Here is a 21,216-nt window from a genome sequence, read left to right as displayed (position 1 = left end):
TTTCTTTCTTTCTTTTTATGGTGCCTAGGTTTTGATGGGAACAGATATCAGTAAAACATGAAATTTGCAGTCTTCAGCATGAGTGAGTGGACCTTGTGATTAGTTACAGAGAGCTGGGCAGTGAGTGGGAACTCCCCTGTGCTCTGCCCTGCACCTGATAGATAAGGAAATGGCAGGTTGTTGAGTTGATATGGCTTACCCAGGGCCACAAAGCTAATAAGTAGTAGAACCAACATTTTTGCCCAAATCTTTTGAGTTTAGTTCCAGTGCTCTTCTGCTCTGTTTTGTACCAGTGGAGATAGGTGGTAGGTTACCACTACCTTCCAACATCATCTTTAAACTTACCATCTGCAAAGTCTATAATATAGTGTCATTGGATCCTTACCAAGAATCCATTAGAGACAGTGCTGTCATCCTAATTTACTAATTCCCAAAGATACAATTAACATAACAAATCTTTTTTTTAAAAAATATTTTATTTATTTATTTGACAGACAGAGATCACAAGTAGGCAGAGAGGCAGGCAGAGAGAGAGGAAAGAAGCTGGCTCCCTGCCGAGCAGAGAGCCCGATGCGGGGCTCGATCCCAGGACCCTGAGATCATGACCTGAGCTGAAGGCAGAGGCTTTAACCCACTGAGCCACCCAGGCGCCCCTAACATAACAAATCTTACAACTGTTCATTAAAGACACTTGTTCATGTTCAGAGTTTCAGGCCTTTGTCTTGCTTAAGTGTGTGCATTTTAAGGGTAGGGTGTGCATCAGAGTCCTGGCAGGAAACTGTTCACAGCAGATGTTTCAAATAAAGACTGAATCAGGATGACTACGTCATGGGCAGGGCAGGCCCAAGACAGCAGACAAGGGATAGAGGGGTAAAGAGGGAGCCTGGAGTGGGCTGGAGCTGTGGCGTGAGGCTTGATTGATGGTCCTGGAGGGATGCAGCTCTGCCAGAGACAGAGCACTGAGGCAGGGAGGCAACAGGAAGGAATGGCCCCATTTTTCCCTGCTCCCTCCCTTCCATCTCCCGCAAGTAATGTGTCCCAGGGCTGAGGCCATTTAGCAATCGGCCAGCTAGGTAGTCCTCTTGGGGTGCAGAGCAGGAGGGAGAAGACAGTGGGGGAGAAGCAAATGGAGAATGTCAACACTGAGGAATGATACCGGGTGGAGTTTTCTGAGGCCTGAGAACAAATATGAGAAATTAAAACATTAAGAAAGGAAGTTTAATGGAACTGAAAAATAGAGTAAATTGTGAGAAACTGTAAATTAGGAGCATGTAAATGATGTGGGTTCCTGTGTAAGTTAGTTATTTCGAAGAAAACTGTGAACTTTCCCTTCCCTGAATTCGCTACTATGAATACAGAATTTTAAAACTTCTTTAGGATCATGTTATAATCTTACTTGCCGTTCAATTCTGATTTTCTCCCTTAAAATACAGATTTTTAAATCCCTTGACATAATTTAAATTATTTTTGGTAGACTGAAAATAAACTAGGAGAAAATTAGCTTACCTCTCGAAGTAAAAATACTTGGAGTATATATTCTTTTGGTTAATGGTATCTAACATGTTACAGTTATATAATTATAGTTATATAATTAGAAAATATATATGTAATATGTAGTATAATATATTTGCTAAAATGTTCCTTTCCAAGATAATTGAGCCAGAGTGGGTAAAACAGGAGATAGAACCAAATAATATTTTTTGGGACAGCATTGATTGAATTATCTCCGTGTCATCTTTATTTCTCAATCTTTGTTAAATTTTTGCCTTGAACTTCATTTATTTAGCATATATTGATGATATCATGTGAATAGTACTAGAGCAGACCCAGGACTCTTCTAACAAAATGTGCTGTGAAGAATTATGAATTGCTCTGACACTTCACAGAATACAGAATGTTGCTCTCAAAAGATTTCTAATACATAGAATGTACTTAGAGATTATGAGGTTCTATGCAAGTTTTCTAATTTGAACTGTTCTAAAATTATTTAAGAGCATAATGCTTTTTTTCTGGCAAGTTGAAAATAGAATAACCAGTGTACAAGAATGGCTCATATAAGATTTTTAAAACAAAACAAATTAAGAGGTTTTGGCAGGAGTAGAATCTGTTTTCCGTTGAGATTTAAGAATAGATGGAGAGTTAATGTGCAGAGGAACACAGGGAAGGCATCCAGCTGGCAGAATCAAAGCAAAGAAGATCCTTTTGCCTATACCATGGGGAAGGTTCTTCGGGAAAGGGCGTGTTGGAGTCAGGGCCTGGGTTCGCAGAGAAAGCTAAGAGGAGCAGGAAAGCTGGAGAGGTTTCTGAGATATGTTGGAGTGAGCCCACAGATTAAAAAACAAAAGCATTATGAACTAGATTATATCATAGCCTTTGAGAATGTTCCCTGGCAAAATCCTGACTGCTCTGGTTTGTGCCAAGTGGCATAACTTTGGCTTCTTTCTGCTGTTACCCTCTCCGAATTCTCTCTGCCCTGGCTTACCTTGGCTTTTGCACAGGTATCTAGGAGCTGTTGCAGAATTTGAAGGTTACTCTTCTAAGTGAACCAAAATTTAGGATGGTTATTTGGGTTAACAATAATATCAGGCAAAGAGAAGTTCCATTTTTTTTCTTCCTTGGAGTCCTCCATCCTCCTGTTTTTGGTCTAGACTTGATTGCTTTCTTGATTTGCTTGTGCCTCTGTGCTTCTAGATCAACCCTCCATCTTACCGGGGATTTCTTTCCAGGATCCTCTGTCTTACCTGGAGCCAAGGTGTTCCTATTTCTGTTGGGGAGGTATTTTTAATACCTTCTATGTATGGAATGCCAATTTTGCATTTTTGTACTTGATGGATAGATTAGATGGATTAGATTAGAAATCTTTGTCCCTCAAATCTTATTCAAGTCTTTATCTATTGTTTGTGACCTGTTCCCCTACCCCTTTGTCATCTTCCCCAAAGGCCACCTCAGATGTTTGTAGGATATTCTTTATATCCCTGGTATCTGAAATTTCAGGATTGTGACTTGGTATAGGTTTTATTTCCCTCCCTGTGCTGGGTCCTTACTCCTTTCTCCCAATCTAGAAATCAAGTCCTTCAGATTTGAGAAAAATCTTGGCATTATTTCTTAGATAACTTCCTCCTGGCCTTCTTCTTCTATTTTCTTTTTCTGGAATTCTCTTTTTTGGTCAGATATTGGACCTCCTGATGAAGTAATCCAGTAATATTCTTATATATTTCCATCTGTTACTGTTGCTATTTATTTGTTGTGTTTTTTTTTTTAAGACATTTCCTCAAGCTTATCTTTTAATCCTTTTTCTGGAATTTTATTTCTGCTACCATATTTTTTTTAAGATTTTTTAATTTTTAAGTAATCTCTGCAGTCAACATGGGGCTTGAACTCAAAACCCTGAGATCAAACGTCACATGCTGTGCTGACTGAGTCAGTCAGGCACCCCTCTGCTACCATATTTTAAATTTCAGAATGTTTTTTTGTTCTTGATGTTCCTTTTTCAAAATTACATTTTGTTCTTGCTTTATAATTTTAATAGCTTCTTTTATTTTCCTCAGCATGTTAATTATATTGATTACAGTTTTATTTTTAAAAGATTTTATTTATTTATTTGAGAGAGAGAGAGAGAGAGAATGCTTGCACATGAGCGAGGGTGGGGAGAGGAGCAGAGGGAGAAGGACAAGCAGACTTTGCACTGAGTATGGAGCCCAATGTGGGACTTGATTCCGTGACCCTGAAATCATGACCTGAGCTGAAATCAAGAGTCGGTCCCCTAACCAACTAAGCCATCCAGGCACACCAGATTATGGTTTTATTTTGAAGTTTTCCTTTTGTTGTCTGTGTAGTCTCTATTTCCTCTGAGTTTTAAAAATATATATATATTTATTTATATTATTTACCCTCACGCATATGTGAGGGTAAGAGTGGGGAGAGGCAGAGGGAGACGGAGAGAGAGACACTCAAGCAGAATCTCCATTGAGGGTGCAGCCCGTCTTGGGGCTTGATCTCATGACCTTGAGATCATAACCTGAGCTGAAACCAAGAGATGGATGGTTAACCAACTGAAGTACTCAGGTGCCCCTGTTTCCTTTGAGATTTTATCCCCTCTGTACCCTTGCTCTGGTCTCCAATTTTCATCTTGGACATTTTTCTTTTTCTTTCTTTTTTTTTTTTTAAAGATTTTATTTATTTGACAGGCAGAGATCACAAGTAGGCAGAGAGGCAGGCAGAGAGAGAGGAAGAAGCAGGCTCCCTGCTGAGCAGAGAGCCCGATGTGGGGCACGATCCCAGGACCCTGGGATCGTGACCTGAGCCGAAGGCAGCGGCTTTAACCCACTGAGCCACCCAGGCGCCCCTTGGACATTTTTCTTTTGAAGTTTATATTGATTCTTATGTGTCAACTCCTTTTAGAATCTTTGCAGATACTAACAAGCAAACTGAAGGTACCATCTTTTTTTTTTTTTTTTTTAAAGATTTTATTTATTTATTTGACAGAGAGATCACAAGTACGCAGGGAGGCAGGCAGAGAGAGAGAGGGGGAAGCAGGCTCCCTGCCGAGCAGAGAGCCCAATGTGGAGCTCAATCCCAGGACCCTGAGATCACGACCCGAGCTTAAGGCAGAGGCTTAACCCACTGACCCACCCAGGTGCCCCTGAAGGTTCCATCTTAAGAGGTTGGTTGACTGGTGTGCTCTACCATAAGATGATCTAATAGAGACCAGTTATTTCTTTGGGAGAAATCCACACATAAGTACCTTCAGGTTTTTTTGTTTTTGTTTTGTTTTGTTTTCCAGGAGACGATTCAGTGTCTCTAGAAAAATTCTTCAGTTCTCTTGCTTGCTGGGAATGAGCGAGGAGGCTCTTACTGTTCGGGGAGCCCATTGAGGAAAGAGGGGGAAGATTACATAGTTACTAAATGATGTAGGGGATGTAAACTCAAGTTATGTGACTTCAGAGCCCTTGCTCTGGGCTGCTATGATTCTTACCTCCTATGTTAAAATGTAAGTTGGGCTTTGTAGCCTTTTACATCAAATATTTTGTACTTATTGTGTACAATAGCCCATTTTAGTTCTGTATCTGACAGTTAGGAACACTGTGTATATGATGATATTTAATTTTTTCCATGTTAGAGATTTATAATTTGTTCTTAATTTGCAGCTTTTTTCAAGGAGCAAACCTCCAAGGGGCCTGTATGTTTATGGAGATGTTGGTAAGTGTGTTAAAGTAAGTTTTGAGTGGTCCAAATAGGAGGTTCCTAGCTTTCATTCAGGGATATTTCTGTTTCCACCCTGCAGTCCACTACCAGCTAGGGAATAGGATGAGGCAAAGTAAAAGGGGGGGTGGGGAAGAAGGGGGTAGTTATCTTAGTTTTCATTTTTGCTTCTCACAGGGTGTGACAGTAGTTTAAAGCAAGATTACTTAGCGTGATAGAGTGCAGACATTGTTTAGTGTGTAAGCTGAGTTGATCTCAGGGAAGTGATCATCTATAAATAGGTTCTTAAATAAATCAGAATCTCATTGCTCAATTCTGTTTGACTCAGCTAATCCTTAAAATAAGCTGTTCTTTTGTACTTTTTTTAAATTAGCATGTAATGTATCATTAGCCCCAGGGGTACAGGTCTGTGTCTTTTTTACTTTTAATGTCCACTCATATTTTTACTCACAATTTAACCCTTGTCCTCAATTTAGTTATTATCTTTAGTTATTAGTGGATATTCTTAATGAATGAGTGGTTACGTTTCCTTGGTCTCCCACATCCATATATTGGGCACAAAGACTCACCTTTTCTTAGAAACCTTATGAGCTATTGCTTACTTTTTAGATTTTCCTAATGGGTCAATGTCTTGCTTCTTTTCCGATTTCATTCTTGGTGAAATTGTCTGTTTTTTTGGCGTGGATGTTTTGCCTTCAGTTTCCTTCCCTCTTAATTCTAAACCTCTCCATATTTACCCACCTTCTCTGACCTCATGACGGTAACTCTTACTTTATTTGGTCTTATTGCTTATCAATCAATTCTTTTATTTTCTTAGTCAAAATAGACATTTACATATAGCAAAATCAGTTTTGCTCCTCAGGTGATAAACCTCAGGCTCCCCTTACAGCCATAAAACCAATTTGCAACATGAGGAAGTTGTGGCAAAGGTTCTTAGTAAGAATTTCAGGACAAGAAAAACAATAGGAGCCTAGTAAGTCGTTACAGTGCCTTAAAGATCCAACTGTTTTTTCCTGGGTGCTCCCTCTTCTTAGTTGTTTTTGGATGCCTGTTTTATACTTACAGATTTAGCAAGTCTAATAAAAAGGATTGGTGAGCTCATAAACAAGTGAATGAGAGAGCTTGCCCCTTAAGATTCTTTATGTTCTTGGAGCTTACAGATTTGAAAACTGTCAAAGAAGCTCAAGCTGTTCTTTTACTTAGTTCATTGGCTAATTGGTATCTTTGAGAACAGCGCAGGCTTTCTTCTTATTAAAAAGCAATTTATACCAGGTGCTTAAGCAGTTTTATGTGTCCACACCTTTGGGTACTGCTAGCAGCTCTCATTCTGTTGTCGTCTCCCATTCTTTGCCGCTTTGGAGAACATTTACTTCCTATACCTTCACTTTCATGTGTAGTCATTGCTAAAATCAACATCTTTGTTTCTCCTGTTACCTCAGCCACTTAACCATAAATGGAGATTGTTAGTAAAACACAACTTTCTACTTCTGCAAAAGGACTTAAAAAAAAAAACTCCCAATAATACCTCAAACTTATAAAAGTTATTAGATTTTAGTTTGGAAAATACAGCCATGTGCTAATAAGTTGAGGGGAGGTGTGATAGATGTAATTCAGCTGAGTGCTTGAAAGAATTAGAAAGGATATGGTAACATCTGTGGTTGTTCACAGAACTGGGCGTGTGGCAACCTTTGGTTAAGAATGTCTTTACAGTGCAGACAGGGGAAGAGAAAGGAATTGTACAGTAGGAAGGGAAGTGAACATTTTGATGACTGCACTCAGTTTAGTTTAGAATACTTACAAAACAGGTAGTAGAAGAGGTCAGATTCTTATTTTGTGGGGGAGGAGGTGTTATCTCTCTGGGACAATACCCTCAGAATGTTCTCATAAGCTTGTTTGTGTTACGATTTTCCATTTTAGACTTGGGAAACAGGTGTTCAATATTGAAGACTACTCAATGGGAAAGATGTCTGTTCCGTAGTACCCCTTTCTGCTCCTTATTCTGTACTTGTCCTGGGCTCTGTCATGATGTCATGAGATCTGACTCAGATGGACCCTCAATCTAGGGAACCCCAATAGAGTTGATATGTAAACTGGAGGCATTATCATCAGTGATTCAACCTTGAAATGTTTTCATTAATAAAGTGCTTAGCGTGTCTCATGCAGAAGCCAAACACTGCAGTATGAGTGTTTTGTGGCTTCATTCTTATCCCATAGTTGGCTTTCTTCTCTTTTCTTTCTTAAGATTTTATTTATTTAGAGAGAGAGAGAGAAAAGGAGAGGGAGAGAACACGAACAGGGAAAGCAGCCCGCAGAGGGAGAAGCAGGCTACCCACGGAGCAAGGAGCCCAATGCAGGACTCGATCCAGCCACCCTGGGATCATGAACCAAAGGCAGATGTTTACTGACTGAGCCACCCAGGCCCCCCAGTGTGGTTGGCTTTCTTACACCTAGGTTCCAGCTCTTGACTAGCGGACTGCTGTGATGATGGCAGGGTTACTGATGCCTCCTGTACATTTGGAGAGAATCAAAGTCCATTTTTGTTTATGAGTCCCTTTTCTGCTGCCTCCTGGTTAAATTCTGGGCTTGGGTGAGGGCGGACCCAATTGCTCCCCTGGTTAAAAAAAGAACAAAAAAACTTCTCTTGAGAAAAACAGACGGTTTTATTTAGGATACTATAGAGACCAAAGCAAAATTGTGAAGTAGATAAAATTTAGTGTTGGTTTCTTCCTCACAGTTTTACAAAATCTGCCCTCATTCTTTTTTTTTTTTTTTTTTTAGATTTTATTTATTTATTTGACAGACATAGGCAGAGAGGCAGGCAGAGAGGCAGGCAGAGAGGGGAAGGGAAGCAGGCCTCCCGCTGAGCAGAGAGCCGGACATCAGGCCTCTATCCCAGGACTCTGGATTCATGACATGAGCTGTAGGCAGAGGCCTCAACCCACTGAGCCACCCAGGCGCCCCGACATCTGCCCTCATTCTTGAGCTCACTTGACAAAGGTTATTGAGTATCTGCTGTGTGCCAGGCATTGTGTTGTTTCTGCGGATATAATGGTGAATAAAAGCAGACACAGCCTTTGCTTACCCAAAGCTTATAGATTCTTGCGATGGCTCTGAAATGTTTTTGAACATGACCCACAGTAAAAATATTTTTACATTCTGACCTAAATATGTATGTGTGTCTACGGGTGCACATATGCACACACACCCCTGAAAAATAATTTTATGAAAGAAAACTTACCTTTATATGTGATACATTTGGATATTTTCTATTCTGTTCTAGTCTGAAAAAACAATTCTGGTTGTAGAGACAGTTTGAAAAACACTGGTCTAGTGTCTCTAATATGCATTACTAAGTGTTGGCATGCTAGGTTTTGTTCCTGCTTTTCATCTTTTTGGGCCTTAGGATTTCTCATGCTGGACCTTCCACAGGGCACAGATTTCTCCTCTACCAGTTAAACTAAACTGCTTGGGCTCATATTATCCCAGGATCTGTCCTCTAGCTAAATGTCTGAACTACTTCTAAGCTGTTTCTATCTAAACTATTCTAAATTACTTGCTAAAATTTTAGTGGGTTCCATTAGTTGAGTAGGTTCCATCACTGATACATTTGCATATAAAAAGAGTCATCTAGTGGCACCGGTGTCGCTCAGCAGGTTAAGCATCTGCTTTCAGCTCTGGTCATGATCTCAGGGTCCCAGGATCGAGCTTTGTGTTGTGCTTCCTGCCCAGTGGGGAACCTGCTTCTCTATCTCCCTCTCCCTCTGCCCTCCCCCACCCCCACTGTGCTTGCTCTCTCTCTCTCAAATAATCTTTTTTTTTTTTTTAAAGAGTTTTCTAAGACTTAGCATTTCCCATATATGAAATGGGACGTAGTGATCAAGCTGACCACTTGGTGATTTGGGGCAGAGAAATCTTTTAGCGTCTCTGAAATCCACCACACACAGGCTCGTGCCTACCATACTAAATCTAATGGTGCTTAGTATAGCCACATTGAAAGAATTTTACATTTTAGAAGGATCTTTGTTACCTTTTTCTTTCCTTTTTTGGTAGTGTCATACACTTAACATTTCCCTCATATTCTCCCTAAACACTGTTTGGTGCAGAGGAAAGGTATATCTACTAGTCTCTGTTAGAAGTAGAAAAAAAAAGTAGGTATTGGTAGAAATAAGAGAAAGAGTGAATACAAAAGAAGTAGAAATTTAATTACATACCATTTTCACACTCTAAAAATTAACATTATTTTAAATTTCATTAAGTAGTTACTCAGATTTCTAATTATGTCATAATGTTTGTTTTCAATATGATATTAAGTCTTTAGTCTCTTTGTGTGTGTGTGATGTCATACCACAAAGATGCATCAGCAAAATTCACACTGTTACACACACACACACACACATATATATATATATATATACACACACAGACATACATATATAGACTAATTTGTCCTGTAGGATTTCCTACAACTTGGGCTTTGCTGATGCATTCCTGTGGTGTAATGTGTCTTTCAGCTCTGTCTTTTTCAAGATTGTTTTGGCTAGAATAGAATAGAATATGACTTTTGCTTTTCCACATATATTTTACAACTGTCGGGTTAATTTCCTTTAAAAAAAAATCCTCCTGGGATTTTGATTGGGATTACATTCAATCTATAGATCAATTTGGAAAGAATTGATAACTTAAAATATTGATGTTTTTGATAAATACTGATTTAAAAAAAAAAAAGATTAAGTCTCCCAATCTATGGGTATGGTATGTTTCTTCATTTTTAAAGATCTTTAATTTCTCTCAGTACTGTTTCATAGGTTGTAATGCAGAGTTCTGCCATATCTTTTGATAAATTTATTCCTGTGTTTTCTAATGCCACTGCAAATGGTATTATGTTTTAAAATTTTAATTTCCAACTCATTGCTGCTAGTAGTAAAATCAATTGATTTTTTTTGTGACCTTGCTATATTCAGTTATATACTCTAGTGGTTATTTGACAGATTTTTAGGAATTTTTATGTATACAGTCATGCTGTTGCAAATAAAGACAATTTTTCCTTTACAACGTGCATGTCCTCTGATTCTTTTTCTTGCTTTATCGCACTAACTAGGACTCCAGTTTAATGCTGAATACAAGTAGTTAGAATGAATATCCTTGCCTTGTGTGAAGTTTTAGGGTAGAAATGTTCAGTCTTTCATTAGTAAGTATGATGTTAATTGTAGGATTTAAAAAATATATATAAATTTTTCTTAATGTGGCAAAATAAATAACGTCAAATTTACCATTTTAGCCACTTTTACTTGTAAAGTTCAGTGGCACTAAGTACCTTGGCATTGTTTTGCAACCATCACACCTTCCTTCTCCAGAACATTTTCATCTTCCCAGACTGAAACTCTGTACCTATAAGCAATAATTCCCCATTCCATATGCCCCTCCCTCCCAGGCCCTGGCAACCACCTTTTGATTTTCTGTCCTTGTAAATCTGACTACTCCAGGTATCTCATATATGGTGGAATCATATATTATTTAAATTTTTGTGTCTAGTTTATTTCACCTATTGTAGTTTCTTTGGGGTTCATTTATGTTGTAGAATTTGTCAGAATTCCATTACTTTTTAAGGCTGAATAGTATTCCAGCATATGCAACCAATTTTTAATCTATCCATCTGTTGATAGATGTTTGGGTTATTTTTATCTTTTGACTATTGTGAATAATACTGCTATATCTGTTTGAATCTGTGCTTTTAGTTCTTTTGTGCATATACCCAGAAGAGGAGTTGGTAGATCATGTGACCACTCTGTGTTTAATTTTTTGAGCAACTACTGTACTGTTTCCCACAGCAGCTGCACTATTTATATTCCCACCAGCAATGCACAAGGGTCCTCAATTTTCCACATCCTTACCAATATTTGTTATTTTCTTCTTAAAACAGTAATAGCCATCTAATGGATGTTGAAGCGGTAGCTCACTGAAGTTTTTGATGTGCATTTCTCAAATGATTATTGATGTTGAACATCTTTTCATTGTAGGTTTCTTCTTGTATTTGTCCTTTATGAGTTTGAGAAGTATGCTTCTTTTCCTAGTATGCTGAGAGATTTGATCACAAATGTGAGCTGGCTTTTGTCAAACATTTTTTCAAATGTGATGATTATATGGTTAATATATATATTGAATTTTATTTTGATAAGGAGTTATTTACATGCCAGCTTGATTCATTTAAAGTTGTTTTTTTCTTTGTTTTTTTTTTTTAAGTAGACTCCATACTCGGAATGGAGCCCAGTATGGGACTTGAACTCACGACCCTGGGGTCAAGACCTGAGCTGAGATATAGAGTAGTATGCTTAACATACTAAACCACCCAGGCACCCCTGAAGGATTATTATTATTATTTTTAAATAGAGATCACAAGTAGGCAGAAAGGCAGGCAGAGAGAGAGAGAGAGAGAGAGAGAGAGGAGAGGAGGAAGCAGGCTCCCCCCCTGAGCAGAGAGCCTGATGCGGGCCTCAATCCCAGGACCCTGGGATCATGATCTGAGCCGAAGGCAGAGGCTTTAACCCACTGAGCCACCCAGGTACCCCCTGAAGTATTTTTTTAATTGAAATTTTTATTGAGATAATTATAGATTCATACTTGTAAGAAATAATTTGGAGATATCTGTGTACACTTTACTCATTTCCCCTCAAAAGTAACATTTTGCAAAACTATAGTATAAATATCACAAACAGAATGACATTGATACAGTTCACTTATCTTATTCAAATTTCTTGTTTTACTTGTACTCATTTATGTGTCTGTATTTAGGTCTGTACAATTTATCACGGGTGTAGGTTCATGTATTTACCGCCATAGTATTTACCGCTGGTGAGAGAACTGGTACTGACCAGTTCTGAGAGAACTGTACTGACCAGTTCTCTCATCAGCATTCCCTCGTGTTGCTCATAATTTTGTAGCTGTACCTATTCACCCTCTTTAAGTCCTGGCAACCATCGGTCTGTTCTCCATTTCTAAAATTCCGTCATTTCAAAAATGTTACATAAATGGAAAAGTACATAACCTGTTGAGATTTTTTTTTTCCCCACTCAGTGTAATTTCTTAGATCCAAGTTGTTGCATGAGTTTAGTATCTCTGGAAATTACTCATTTTAGTTTCCTGGTGTCCGTTCTTTACCTCACATCATAGAGTATCACCCCAACGTGAGCAACTAGTATTCAGCCAAAGACTTAAGAGTACCCACATGTTGATTTCTGGAGCTCTTCTTCATAGATAGCTTCCTCCTCCCTGGCACTTTGCTTTGCAAATTTCACTGGCGTTAGACTCCCATAATTCTGATCTTTCATAACCCAAGTCTAGGTGTTTTCCTTGGAGTCCTGTGCAGCAGGAGTTCTGTGCAGCCATCTGGAGGGTGCCTCTAAGACCAAAGCTGTAGGGATACAGGGCTCATCTTGTTTTTTTCTCCTATCAGGGATCAGAGTCTTGTATTTTTATTTTCCAGTGTTTGAAAATATTAATTTCATGTATTTCATCCAGTTTTCTAGTTGTTTATATTGGATGGCAAGTCTGGGAACAGTTACCCTCACACAGTCTCTCAAAAGTTTTCATTTTCTTGATACACATTGCTAAGCTTTTCTTACTCCAAGGTGATACACATGTTCACACATTTTACCTTCTGGGTTTTTCATATTTTTTAGCACCTTTGATTCATCTGAATTTAATTTTGGTGTGAAATGTGAGGGTAGGAATCTAGTTTTTTTTTTTTTTTTCAAATGGCTGGGCATTTGTCGTTAGCAATTATTTTTTTCATATACAGTTATGATATATCCTTTGGTCTGCTTAATTGCTTTAGTTGACTTAAAAAAAAATCCAGTATCATTCAAGTATAATTTCTCTAATTTCATAACACATTTTTATTGTGTAGTTAGTTTCTCTTCTTTTCCTCCTTGCCTTCCCCTCCTCGATTACTTGCTTATTCTTTTTTTTAAAAGTTTTTATTTATTTATTGACAGAGAGAGATCACAAGCAGGCAGAGAGGCAGGCAGAGAGAGAGGAGGAAGCAGGCTCCCTGCTGAGCAGAGAGCCGGATGTGGGGCTCGATCCCAGGATCCTGAGATCATGACCTGAGCCGAAGGGCAGCGGCCCAACCACTGAGCCACCCAGGCGCCCCACTTGCTACTTATTCTTGATTTAGAGTATTTTTGGCTCTTTTAATTTTTTTATTTTAAGTTTTTTTTTTTTTTTAAGATTTTATGTATTTGTGGGGAGAGGAGAGAGAGAGAGAGAGAGCAAGCACAAGTAGGGGAGTAGCAGGCAGAGGGAGGAGCAGGCTCTCTACTGAGCAAGGAACCCAATGCAGGGCTCGATCCCAGGAGGTTGGGATCATGACCTGAGCCGAAGGCAGATGCTTAACTGATGGAGCCACCCAGGTGTCCCTTTTTTGACACTTTTTAAAGAGGGGCGACTGGGTGGCTCAGTGGGTTAAAGCCTCTGCCTTCGGCTCAGGTCATGATCTTAGGATCCTGGGATCGAGCCCCACATCGGGCTGTCTGCTCAGCACGAAGCCTGCTTCCTCCTCTCTCTCTCTGCCTGCCTCTCTGCCTACTTGTGATCTGTCAAATAAATAAATAAATAAAATCTTAAAAAAAAAAAAAAGAAAATAGCCACTCAGGAGAATTTTTTAAAGTGTGGGTGCTTTTATTTTATTCAGATGTTAAGTACTTTATTTTTTAACAGTTAATTGTGGTTCTTAGATATCATGTAGTATCAAAACATACTGATCCACTTCATTTATTTTACTGGGTATATACTATTTTATTATATGAATGTTACTCAATTCACTTAATCAGTTGCTTATTGCTAGACTTTTATTTATTTATATTTTTAATCAGGAGATTGACTTTAGGATCATGTTGTTGAGTTATTTCTAAATTGATTTTGATTGGGATTGCACTGAGCTTTAAAATAATTTAGGGAGCAAAAATATCCTTACAGTATTGATTTTGGTTCTGAGTATTTTTAAATACTTGTCTACCTTTTGATTGACATTGCCAAACTGATTTCCAAAACAGTTGGTTTTATACGATCACCAGAAGTATATTAGAGTGTTTTCCTACATCTTCACCAACATAAAAATGGTATATCATGAGTATTTTTTTTTTAATTTTTTTATCATGAGTATTTTTTACTTGTATTCCTTTTATTTCTGGTAGAATTAAACTTTTAAAAATGTGTTTAAAGCTATTTATATTTTTGTGTGATTTGACTACTCATGTGTTTTTGTACTTGATCATCTTTTTATCTTTCCCCTGTTAAATCTGTCCTGTTTGGTATTCTCTCAATTGTAGTGGCGGGGAAAAAAAGCTAGTTGAATTAGCTGAACCAGGGGAGAAATTTAATGGCTGGTTTAATTATGGAGTTGAATAGTGGTCCAATTCAGCTGTGGGCAGATCTGTATTTAATATATAAGTAATATTTTTAGAATCTCTCTCCCCTTCCCTCCATTTCCTTTCTCCTTCACCTTTTGGTTCTGCTTTTCATTCTCGTTCATAGTTTTGTCATTGGCTTCATTCTTGGTCCAGTTTTTTACTGTTTAGATTTCTGGAGTTTTCTAGGTTGCTCCTTTAAAAAGAGAAGAGAAGATTCTCATTTTCAGAATTCACATTAACTGCCCCTAGAAGGACACCTACCTGACTGAGTCATGTGCCCCTTACAGGGCCAACTACAGTGTATATGGTATAGGGGTATTTTGATTGGCTCATTCTATGATTGATATTCTCTTAGAATCATGCTAAGTATAGAAATTTTCAAAAGTAAGAGATTTAGGACAGACCAAAAAAACCCCAAAACACCACTATAGTTTTTAAGAGCTCTTCATATTTAAAGATATGTAAGGCTAGTCTTTCAAGTTTCATGAAGACAGGGATTTTTTTTTAAATTTATTTTTTATTTATTTTTGGCATAACAGTATTCATTATTTTTTCACCACACCCAGTGCTCCATGCAATCCGTGCCCTCTATAATACCCACCACCTGGTACCCCAACCTCCCACCTACCCATCAATTCAAACCCCTCAGATTGTTTTTTAGAGTCCATAGTCTCTCATGGTTCACCTCCCCTTCCAACTTCCCCCAACTCCCTTCTCCTCTCTAACACCCCATGTCCTCCATGCTATTTGTTGTACTCCACAAATAAGTGAAACCATATGATAATTGACTCTCTCTGCCTGACTGATTTCACTCAGCATAATCTCTTTCAGTCCCGTCCATGTTGCTACAAAAGTTGGGTATTCATCCTTTCTGATGGAGGCATAATATTCCATAGTGTATATGGACCACATCTTCTTTATCCATTCGTCCGTTGAAGGGCATCTTGGTTCTTTCCACAGTTTGGCGACCATGGCCATTGCTGCTATAAACATTGGGGTACAGATGGCCCTTCTTTTCACTACATCTGTATCTTTGGGATAAATACCCAGGAGTGCAATGGCAGGGTCATAGGGAAGTTCTATTTTTAATTTCTTGAGGAATCTCCACACTGTTCTCCAAAGAGGCTGCACCAACTTGCATTCCCACCAACAGTGTAAGAGGGTTCCCCTTTCTCCACATCCCCTCCAACACATGTTGTTTCCTGTCTTATTAATTTTGGTCATTCTAACTGGTGTAAGGTGATATCTCAATGTGGTTTTAATTTGAATCTCCCTGATGGCTAGTGATGATGAACATTTTTTCATGTGTCTGATAGCCATTTGTATGTCTTCATTGGAGAAGTATCTGTCCATATCTTCTGCCCATTTTTTTTATATGATAATACAGGGATTTTTGTCTGTTATGTTTACTTCCAGATCCTGAGCACCCAGGATAGGTCCTCACGTGTGGTATTCAGTAACAATATATTGATTAATAAATAAGGATATTAATTTTATTTATAGTGATTTTGATATTCAGAAGGTTAAATTTCATGTAGCCATTTTTGCCTTTATGATTTTTTTTTGCTTTTATCTCCAGAAGTTTTTTATATAATGGTCTTGTTATATTTTAGGCCTGTTTTCTTAAGGAGGAGCACAAAGATTACATTTAAATATATATTATTCACATTTTTGGTTAGATCATGACTTTTTTTCTGGATCTACAAGTATACTGTCTTTCATGCAGAAGAGTTTAAAATTTTATTAAATTTTTGCATTAATGTAATGATTTAAATCTGCTGCCACTCAGTGTATAAAGAAATATTATATTAAAATTTTTAAAAAGATTTTATTTATTTATTTGACAGTCACAAGCAGGCAGAGAGGCAGGCAGAGAGAGAGGGGGAAGCAGGCCCTCTGCTGAGCAGAGAGCCTGACTCGGGCCTCGATTCCAGGTCCCTGAGACCACGACCTGAGCCGAAGGCAGAGGCCCTCCCCACTGAGCCACCCAGGTGCCCTATATTAAATATTTTTGCAAAAAATTTCCCTTTAAATCAAATTGGTTTCTTCATTAATGACCATATGTGTTTGGTGAATTGTATTTTCATATACAAAAAACTTTCTGGTGATTCAGATAAGCATGGGCTCAAAGTCCTGTGGAATGGAGGAAAGCCAAATAGATTTAAGACTTAGGTCTCACATCTTGAGCTACCTGTGACTGCTTGCAGCTCCTGTGAGGTGCAGCTGTGCACTGGGGTGGGCTGGTGCTGGGGGAAGCCGTGAAGATCGGGGGCAGTACCAGCCTGTCCTGGCCTGCTGAGGAATGCTGGGTCTGACCCGAGCTTGCGTCCTACCCATGTCCCCAAAGTTCTGGGCTTTCTGCGAGGGAAGAAGACTTTCTGTGCATACTTTGTTAAATGTGACTCTTTGATTACTAAAGCAATCACAATGGCTAAAAGTTTCAGTGTTGAAAATGAGGCAATGAAATTACAAGGCTTAATGGTTTCAGTTTCTTTAATTTGAAAGATTAATGTTCTCAGCTTTTTAAGAACGTGTTCTATCTTAAGGACACGTTCTTAAAAACCTAAAACAAAGGAAGCATAGAAAAAGAAGTGACAAAGCAAGAAACAGACTGTTTTTTGGGAAGATTTATTTATTTATTTATTTGACAGAGAGAGAGAGAGAGAGAGATCCCAAGTAAGCAGAGAGGCAGGCAGAGAGAGAGGGGGAAGCAGGCTCCTTGCCAAGCAGAGAGCCCAATGGGTGTCTTGATCCCAGGACCCCAGGATCATGACCTGAGCAGAAGGCAGAAGCTTAACCCCCTGAGCTACCCAGGCACCCCAAGAAACAAACTTTTAACTATTGAGAATAAACTGATGGTGGTCAGAGGGGAGGTTGGTGGGGAATGGGTGAAATAGGTGATGGGGGTTAGGGAGGGCGCTTCTCATGATGAGCACCAGGCCATGTATGAAGTGTTGAGTCGCTATATTGTATGCGGAAAAACTAATATTACACTGTATGTTGACTATACTGTAACTAAACTAAAATAAAATAAATAGAACATAGTATCAACATTTATAAAGGAAATACTGTAGGATACACAAAGAGAAATAAAGATAAACCTACCCAAAAAAGTGTTAAAATTGACAATTTTGCAGTTCTAACATACATCTGTTATTTATTTTCAGCATTTATGTTAGAGACTAATCTTTATTTTTTTATTTTTCATCTTTGAATTTCCCAAAGACTGCTCCTCTTGCTTATTATGGCCAATAAATATTTACTTAATTGATTAAGTTATTTTATTCAGATTGGTGTCTTTTGGAAGAGCAACTAAAGAAAGAATAATCTATAGCTCTTGCTGGTAGATTTACACAGTTTTGTGGGGGAAATTGTCCCTGTAATGTTAAGTAAATGTTGTATTTTCTAATAACAGGATTTTGACAGAAAATAGCAATATCAACATTTTAGTTTTAGCTCCTTTAACATAAAAAATAAACACTCCTTTCTAAAAAAGTAAAATAGTCCTAAGCTTTCCAGTAGAAGAGTGTGGTTTCATTATCCCAAAGCTAATGAACAATCATTAGAGCAATCAGTACATACTGTTTAATAGTTGTTTTTTTTTTTAAGGTACAGGGAAAACAATGGTGATGGACATGTTTTATGCTTATGTGGAGATGAAGAGAAAGAAGCGGGTTCATTTTCATGGTTTCATGCTAGATGTTCATGAAAGTAAGTGAAATGGTCTAAAAGAAGGGATTTTTAAGTGGGCAAACATCACAAAACAGTCATCATCTTTCAAAAAATTCTTAATCTTTCAAATCTTTTAAAAAAGTAGCGTGCTTAAAGTGAGGTTTTATTTGGTTTCATTTGTTTTGTGCTATCACGAAACAACTCATGGTGTATTTAATGTTGGTTTTATTTATTTATGTATTTTAAAGGTTTTGTTTATTTATTTGACACACAGAGATCACAAGTAGGCAGAGAGGCAGGCAGAGAGAGAGAGGAGGTAGCAGACTCCCCGCGGGGCACAGAGCCCAATGCGGGGCTTGATCCCAGGACCTGAGACCATGACCTGAGCCAAAGGCAGAGGCTTTAACCCACTGAGCCACCCAGGTGCCCCTTAACATTGGTTTTAAAGACAACTTCAGTACTTCCCATTAAGAGAGGAGAGGTTACTAAATGAAGGTCAGGTATTTTCTCTTTCTACTAAGGATCAATAAGAAATGTTAAAAACTCACTTATTTCAAGAAATCCTTCTAGGTTAGGTCCTTTCGTCTTGGTCACCATGGCAGGTAGGCATTCATGTGTGTGTATGTGTGCCTTACTGCTTTGTCTGAGTTCTCAGGTTATTTTGGTTGTGCGTTATTTGTCTACCCGCTATACTGTAAGCTCTTCAGGGCATTAGAAGAAAAATATTTAATTTATTTTAAATTTTAATTTAAAATAATTTAAAATAATTTTAAATTTTTAATTTATTTCTAATTAGAAGAAAAATATTTTTCTTCTAATACTTCCAGGGTTTAGTACACATATAGGGAGTGAAGTGGGATTGCCTAGAGATAAAGGAAACATCCTGATGACGTATGCCAGACGTAAGCAGGATCACCTCCTCTGCCCACATCCCTGAAACCCTCCACAGTAAGGCTGATGATCTGTTGATCCGCCTAGTTACCATCTTGTCATTAGGCTGTCACTTTGTCATCTCGGAAGTGACTGAAGGGTGGGGATGGAATGACTGTAAAGTATCCTTGCAACCTCGGGAATGCATGAAGAAGTGAACAACTTATTTTGAGGTTGAGAAAATACAACTGGTTTTCAGTGATCACATTTGATTTTATGTGGCCTTTAAACTTAATTTTGATGTTCACACTAAGGCTTCATTTAGAAATTTAAAAGATACATTATAGTTGCCTAAAATATACAATTAATACAGTATTTGATTTGTGTTTAATTTCATCCATTAAAGGAATACACCGCCTTAAACAGAGTTTGCCAAAAAGGAAACCGGGATTCATGGCTAAATCATATGACCCAATAGCCCCCATAGCTGAAGAAATCAGCGAAGAAGCATGTCTCCTGTGTTTTGATGAGTTTCAGGTAAGGTAGAGGTTTTCATAGATGTGGAATGGTATTCTGAATGACATGTGAAGATTTAAATTCTGTTCCTGATTTTACGATTGTTTTATAAATTGCTTTGATACCCCTTATGACTTTATTTTACTGTCTAGTCCAGGGATTAGCAAACTGGCTCACACAGAGCAAATCTGGCCTATCTGCTTGTGTATGGCCGGTGAGAAAGGAATGATTTATATATATATATAAATGATTTATATATATATATATATATACATATATATATATATGTATGTATTTTTTTTTTTTTTAAGATTTTATTTATTTATTTGACAGAGAGAGAAATCACAAGTAGGCGGAGAGTCAGGCAGAGAGAGAGAGAGAAGCAGGCTCCCGCTGAGCAAAGAGCCTGATGCGGGGCTCGATCCCAGGACCCTGAGATCATGACCCAAGCCGAAGGCAGCGGCTTAATCCACTGAGCCACCCAGGCGCCCCATGATTTTTATATTTTTAAAGGGTCTTTTAAAAAAGAAGAAAATGCAACAGAGACTGCTAGTGGCTTACAGAACCTAAAATATTTACTACTCAGCTTTTTATAGCAAACGTTTGCCCACTCCTATGTTAGAATCATGGATTTATATTGTACCTGAACCATGGTGGTGATAATGTCATGATTACAAAATAATGTCTTTAAAGATGTTTGTGCAGTTTTTTTTAAGTGTTATATTAAAAAAAAACAAGTGATTAACACATCTCATTTAAGTCTCACAACTTGTTTATGATGACAGGAGGGAGTTAGCCTTAGTTGAACTTTCAGAGTTTCTGCTAGTTTTAGGATTCTCTGAAATTGTGCCTTTAAATTGGTAATAAGTTATTTTCTGATTTTTTATTTCTTATGAGAGCAAATATGGCATGCAGGCAAATGCCAGGTCTTATGCTTTTTCTGTATCCCAGTGTTTAATAATAATAATAATGATAATAATAATAAATGCTCTAGGTTAAGAATTACTTCCTCTTTATTTGCTTTCTTTTAGTGGTTCTGAAATGTAGTAGTTGATTTTTCTATAATGCTTACCATAAGAGCAACTGATTATTGGAATGAAAATAGAAAAATCCACAACTATTGAATATAAGCTTAAAAATAGGGCTTCTCACCCAGAGCTTTTGAGTATTTCTGGAGCTGAGTGCTGTGTCTGATTGCCTAGAATAAAGGTCCAGAGAACTTTGAAGGGGTAGGAAGCTAACATTTATTTTGTGCCTATTCTGTGGTGGGCCTTGGGTGAGTCACACACGTTATTTAAGCTTCACAACACATTTGTGATGAAGTAAGGGGACTGTCCTAGTTGAATTGTAAAGCTTCTTACAGTTTTAAGAGTCTCTGAAATTATGCATTTAAACTGGTAGCGAGTTATTTCTTATTCTTCTGTGTTTAAAAACCTGCTTTGTTGGGAAGATAAGATGGCCAGGTTGTCTTTATCTCAATTGAGGCATGATAGGTCTTTTTTAGCAACTTGATGTAGTTACCTAACAATGGTCTCAATTTACGATAGAT

The 21,216-nt window shown here is 38.0% G+C and overlaps 1 protein-coding gene across 3 annotated transcripts in view; it reads left to right on the top strand.

Annotated features, from left to right (window-relative positions):
• Positions 1-21,216, top strand: part of AFG1L (AFG1 like ATPase) — a 225,254-nt gene that overhangs the window by 67,832 nt on the left and 136,206 nt on the right. For all 3 annotated transcript variants that reach the window (XR_006606828.1, XM_004753460.3, XM_004753459.3), the window contains 3 exons: positions 5,148-5,199; positions 18,219-18,320; positions 19,558-19,688. Coding sequence is in view for 2 of the 3 variants with exons in the window: in XM_004753460.3 (XP_004753517.2) it covers positions 5,148-5,199; positions 18,219-18,320; positions 19,558-19,688 (285 nt within the window). In the remaining variant the exon portion in view is untranslated. The remainder of the gene's footprint in view (positions 1-5,147; positions 5,200-18,218; positions 18,321-19,557; positions 19,689-21,216) is intronic.

This window comes from Mustela putorius, unplaced genomic scaffold, assembly GCF_011764305.1.
Source record: "Mustela putorius furo isolate JIRA1106 unplaced genomic scaffold, ASM1176430v1.1 tig00000450_pilon_pilon_pilon, whole genome shotgun sequence".
NCBI lineage: Eukaryota > Metazoa > Chordata > Mammalia > Carnivora > Mustelidae > Mustela > Mustela putorius.
Note: the sequence above shows the minus strand (reverse complement) of the source record. Positions and strands in the feature narration are given on the sequence as shown.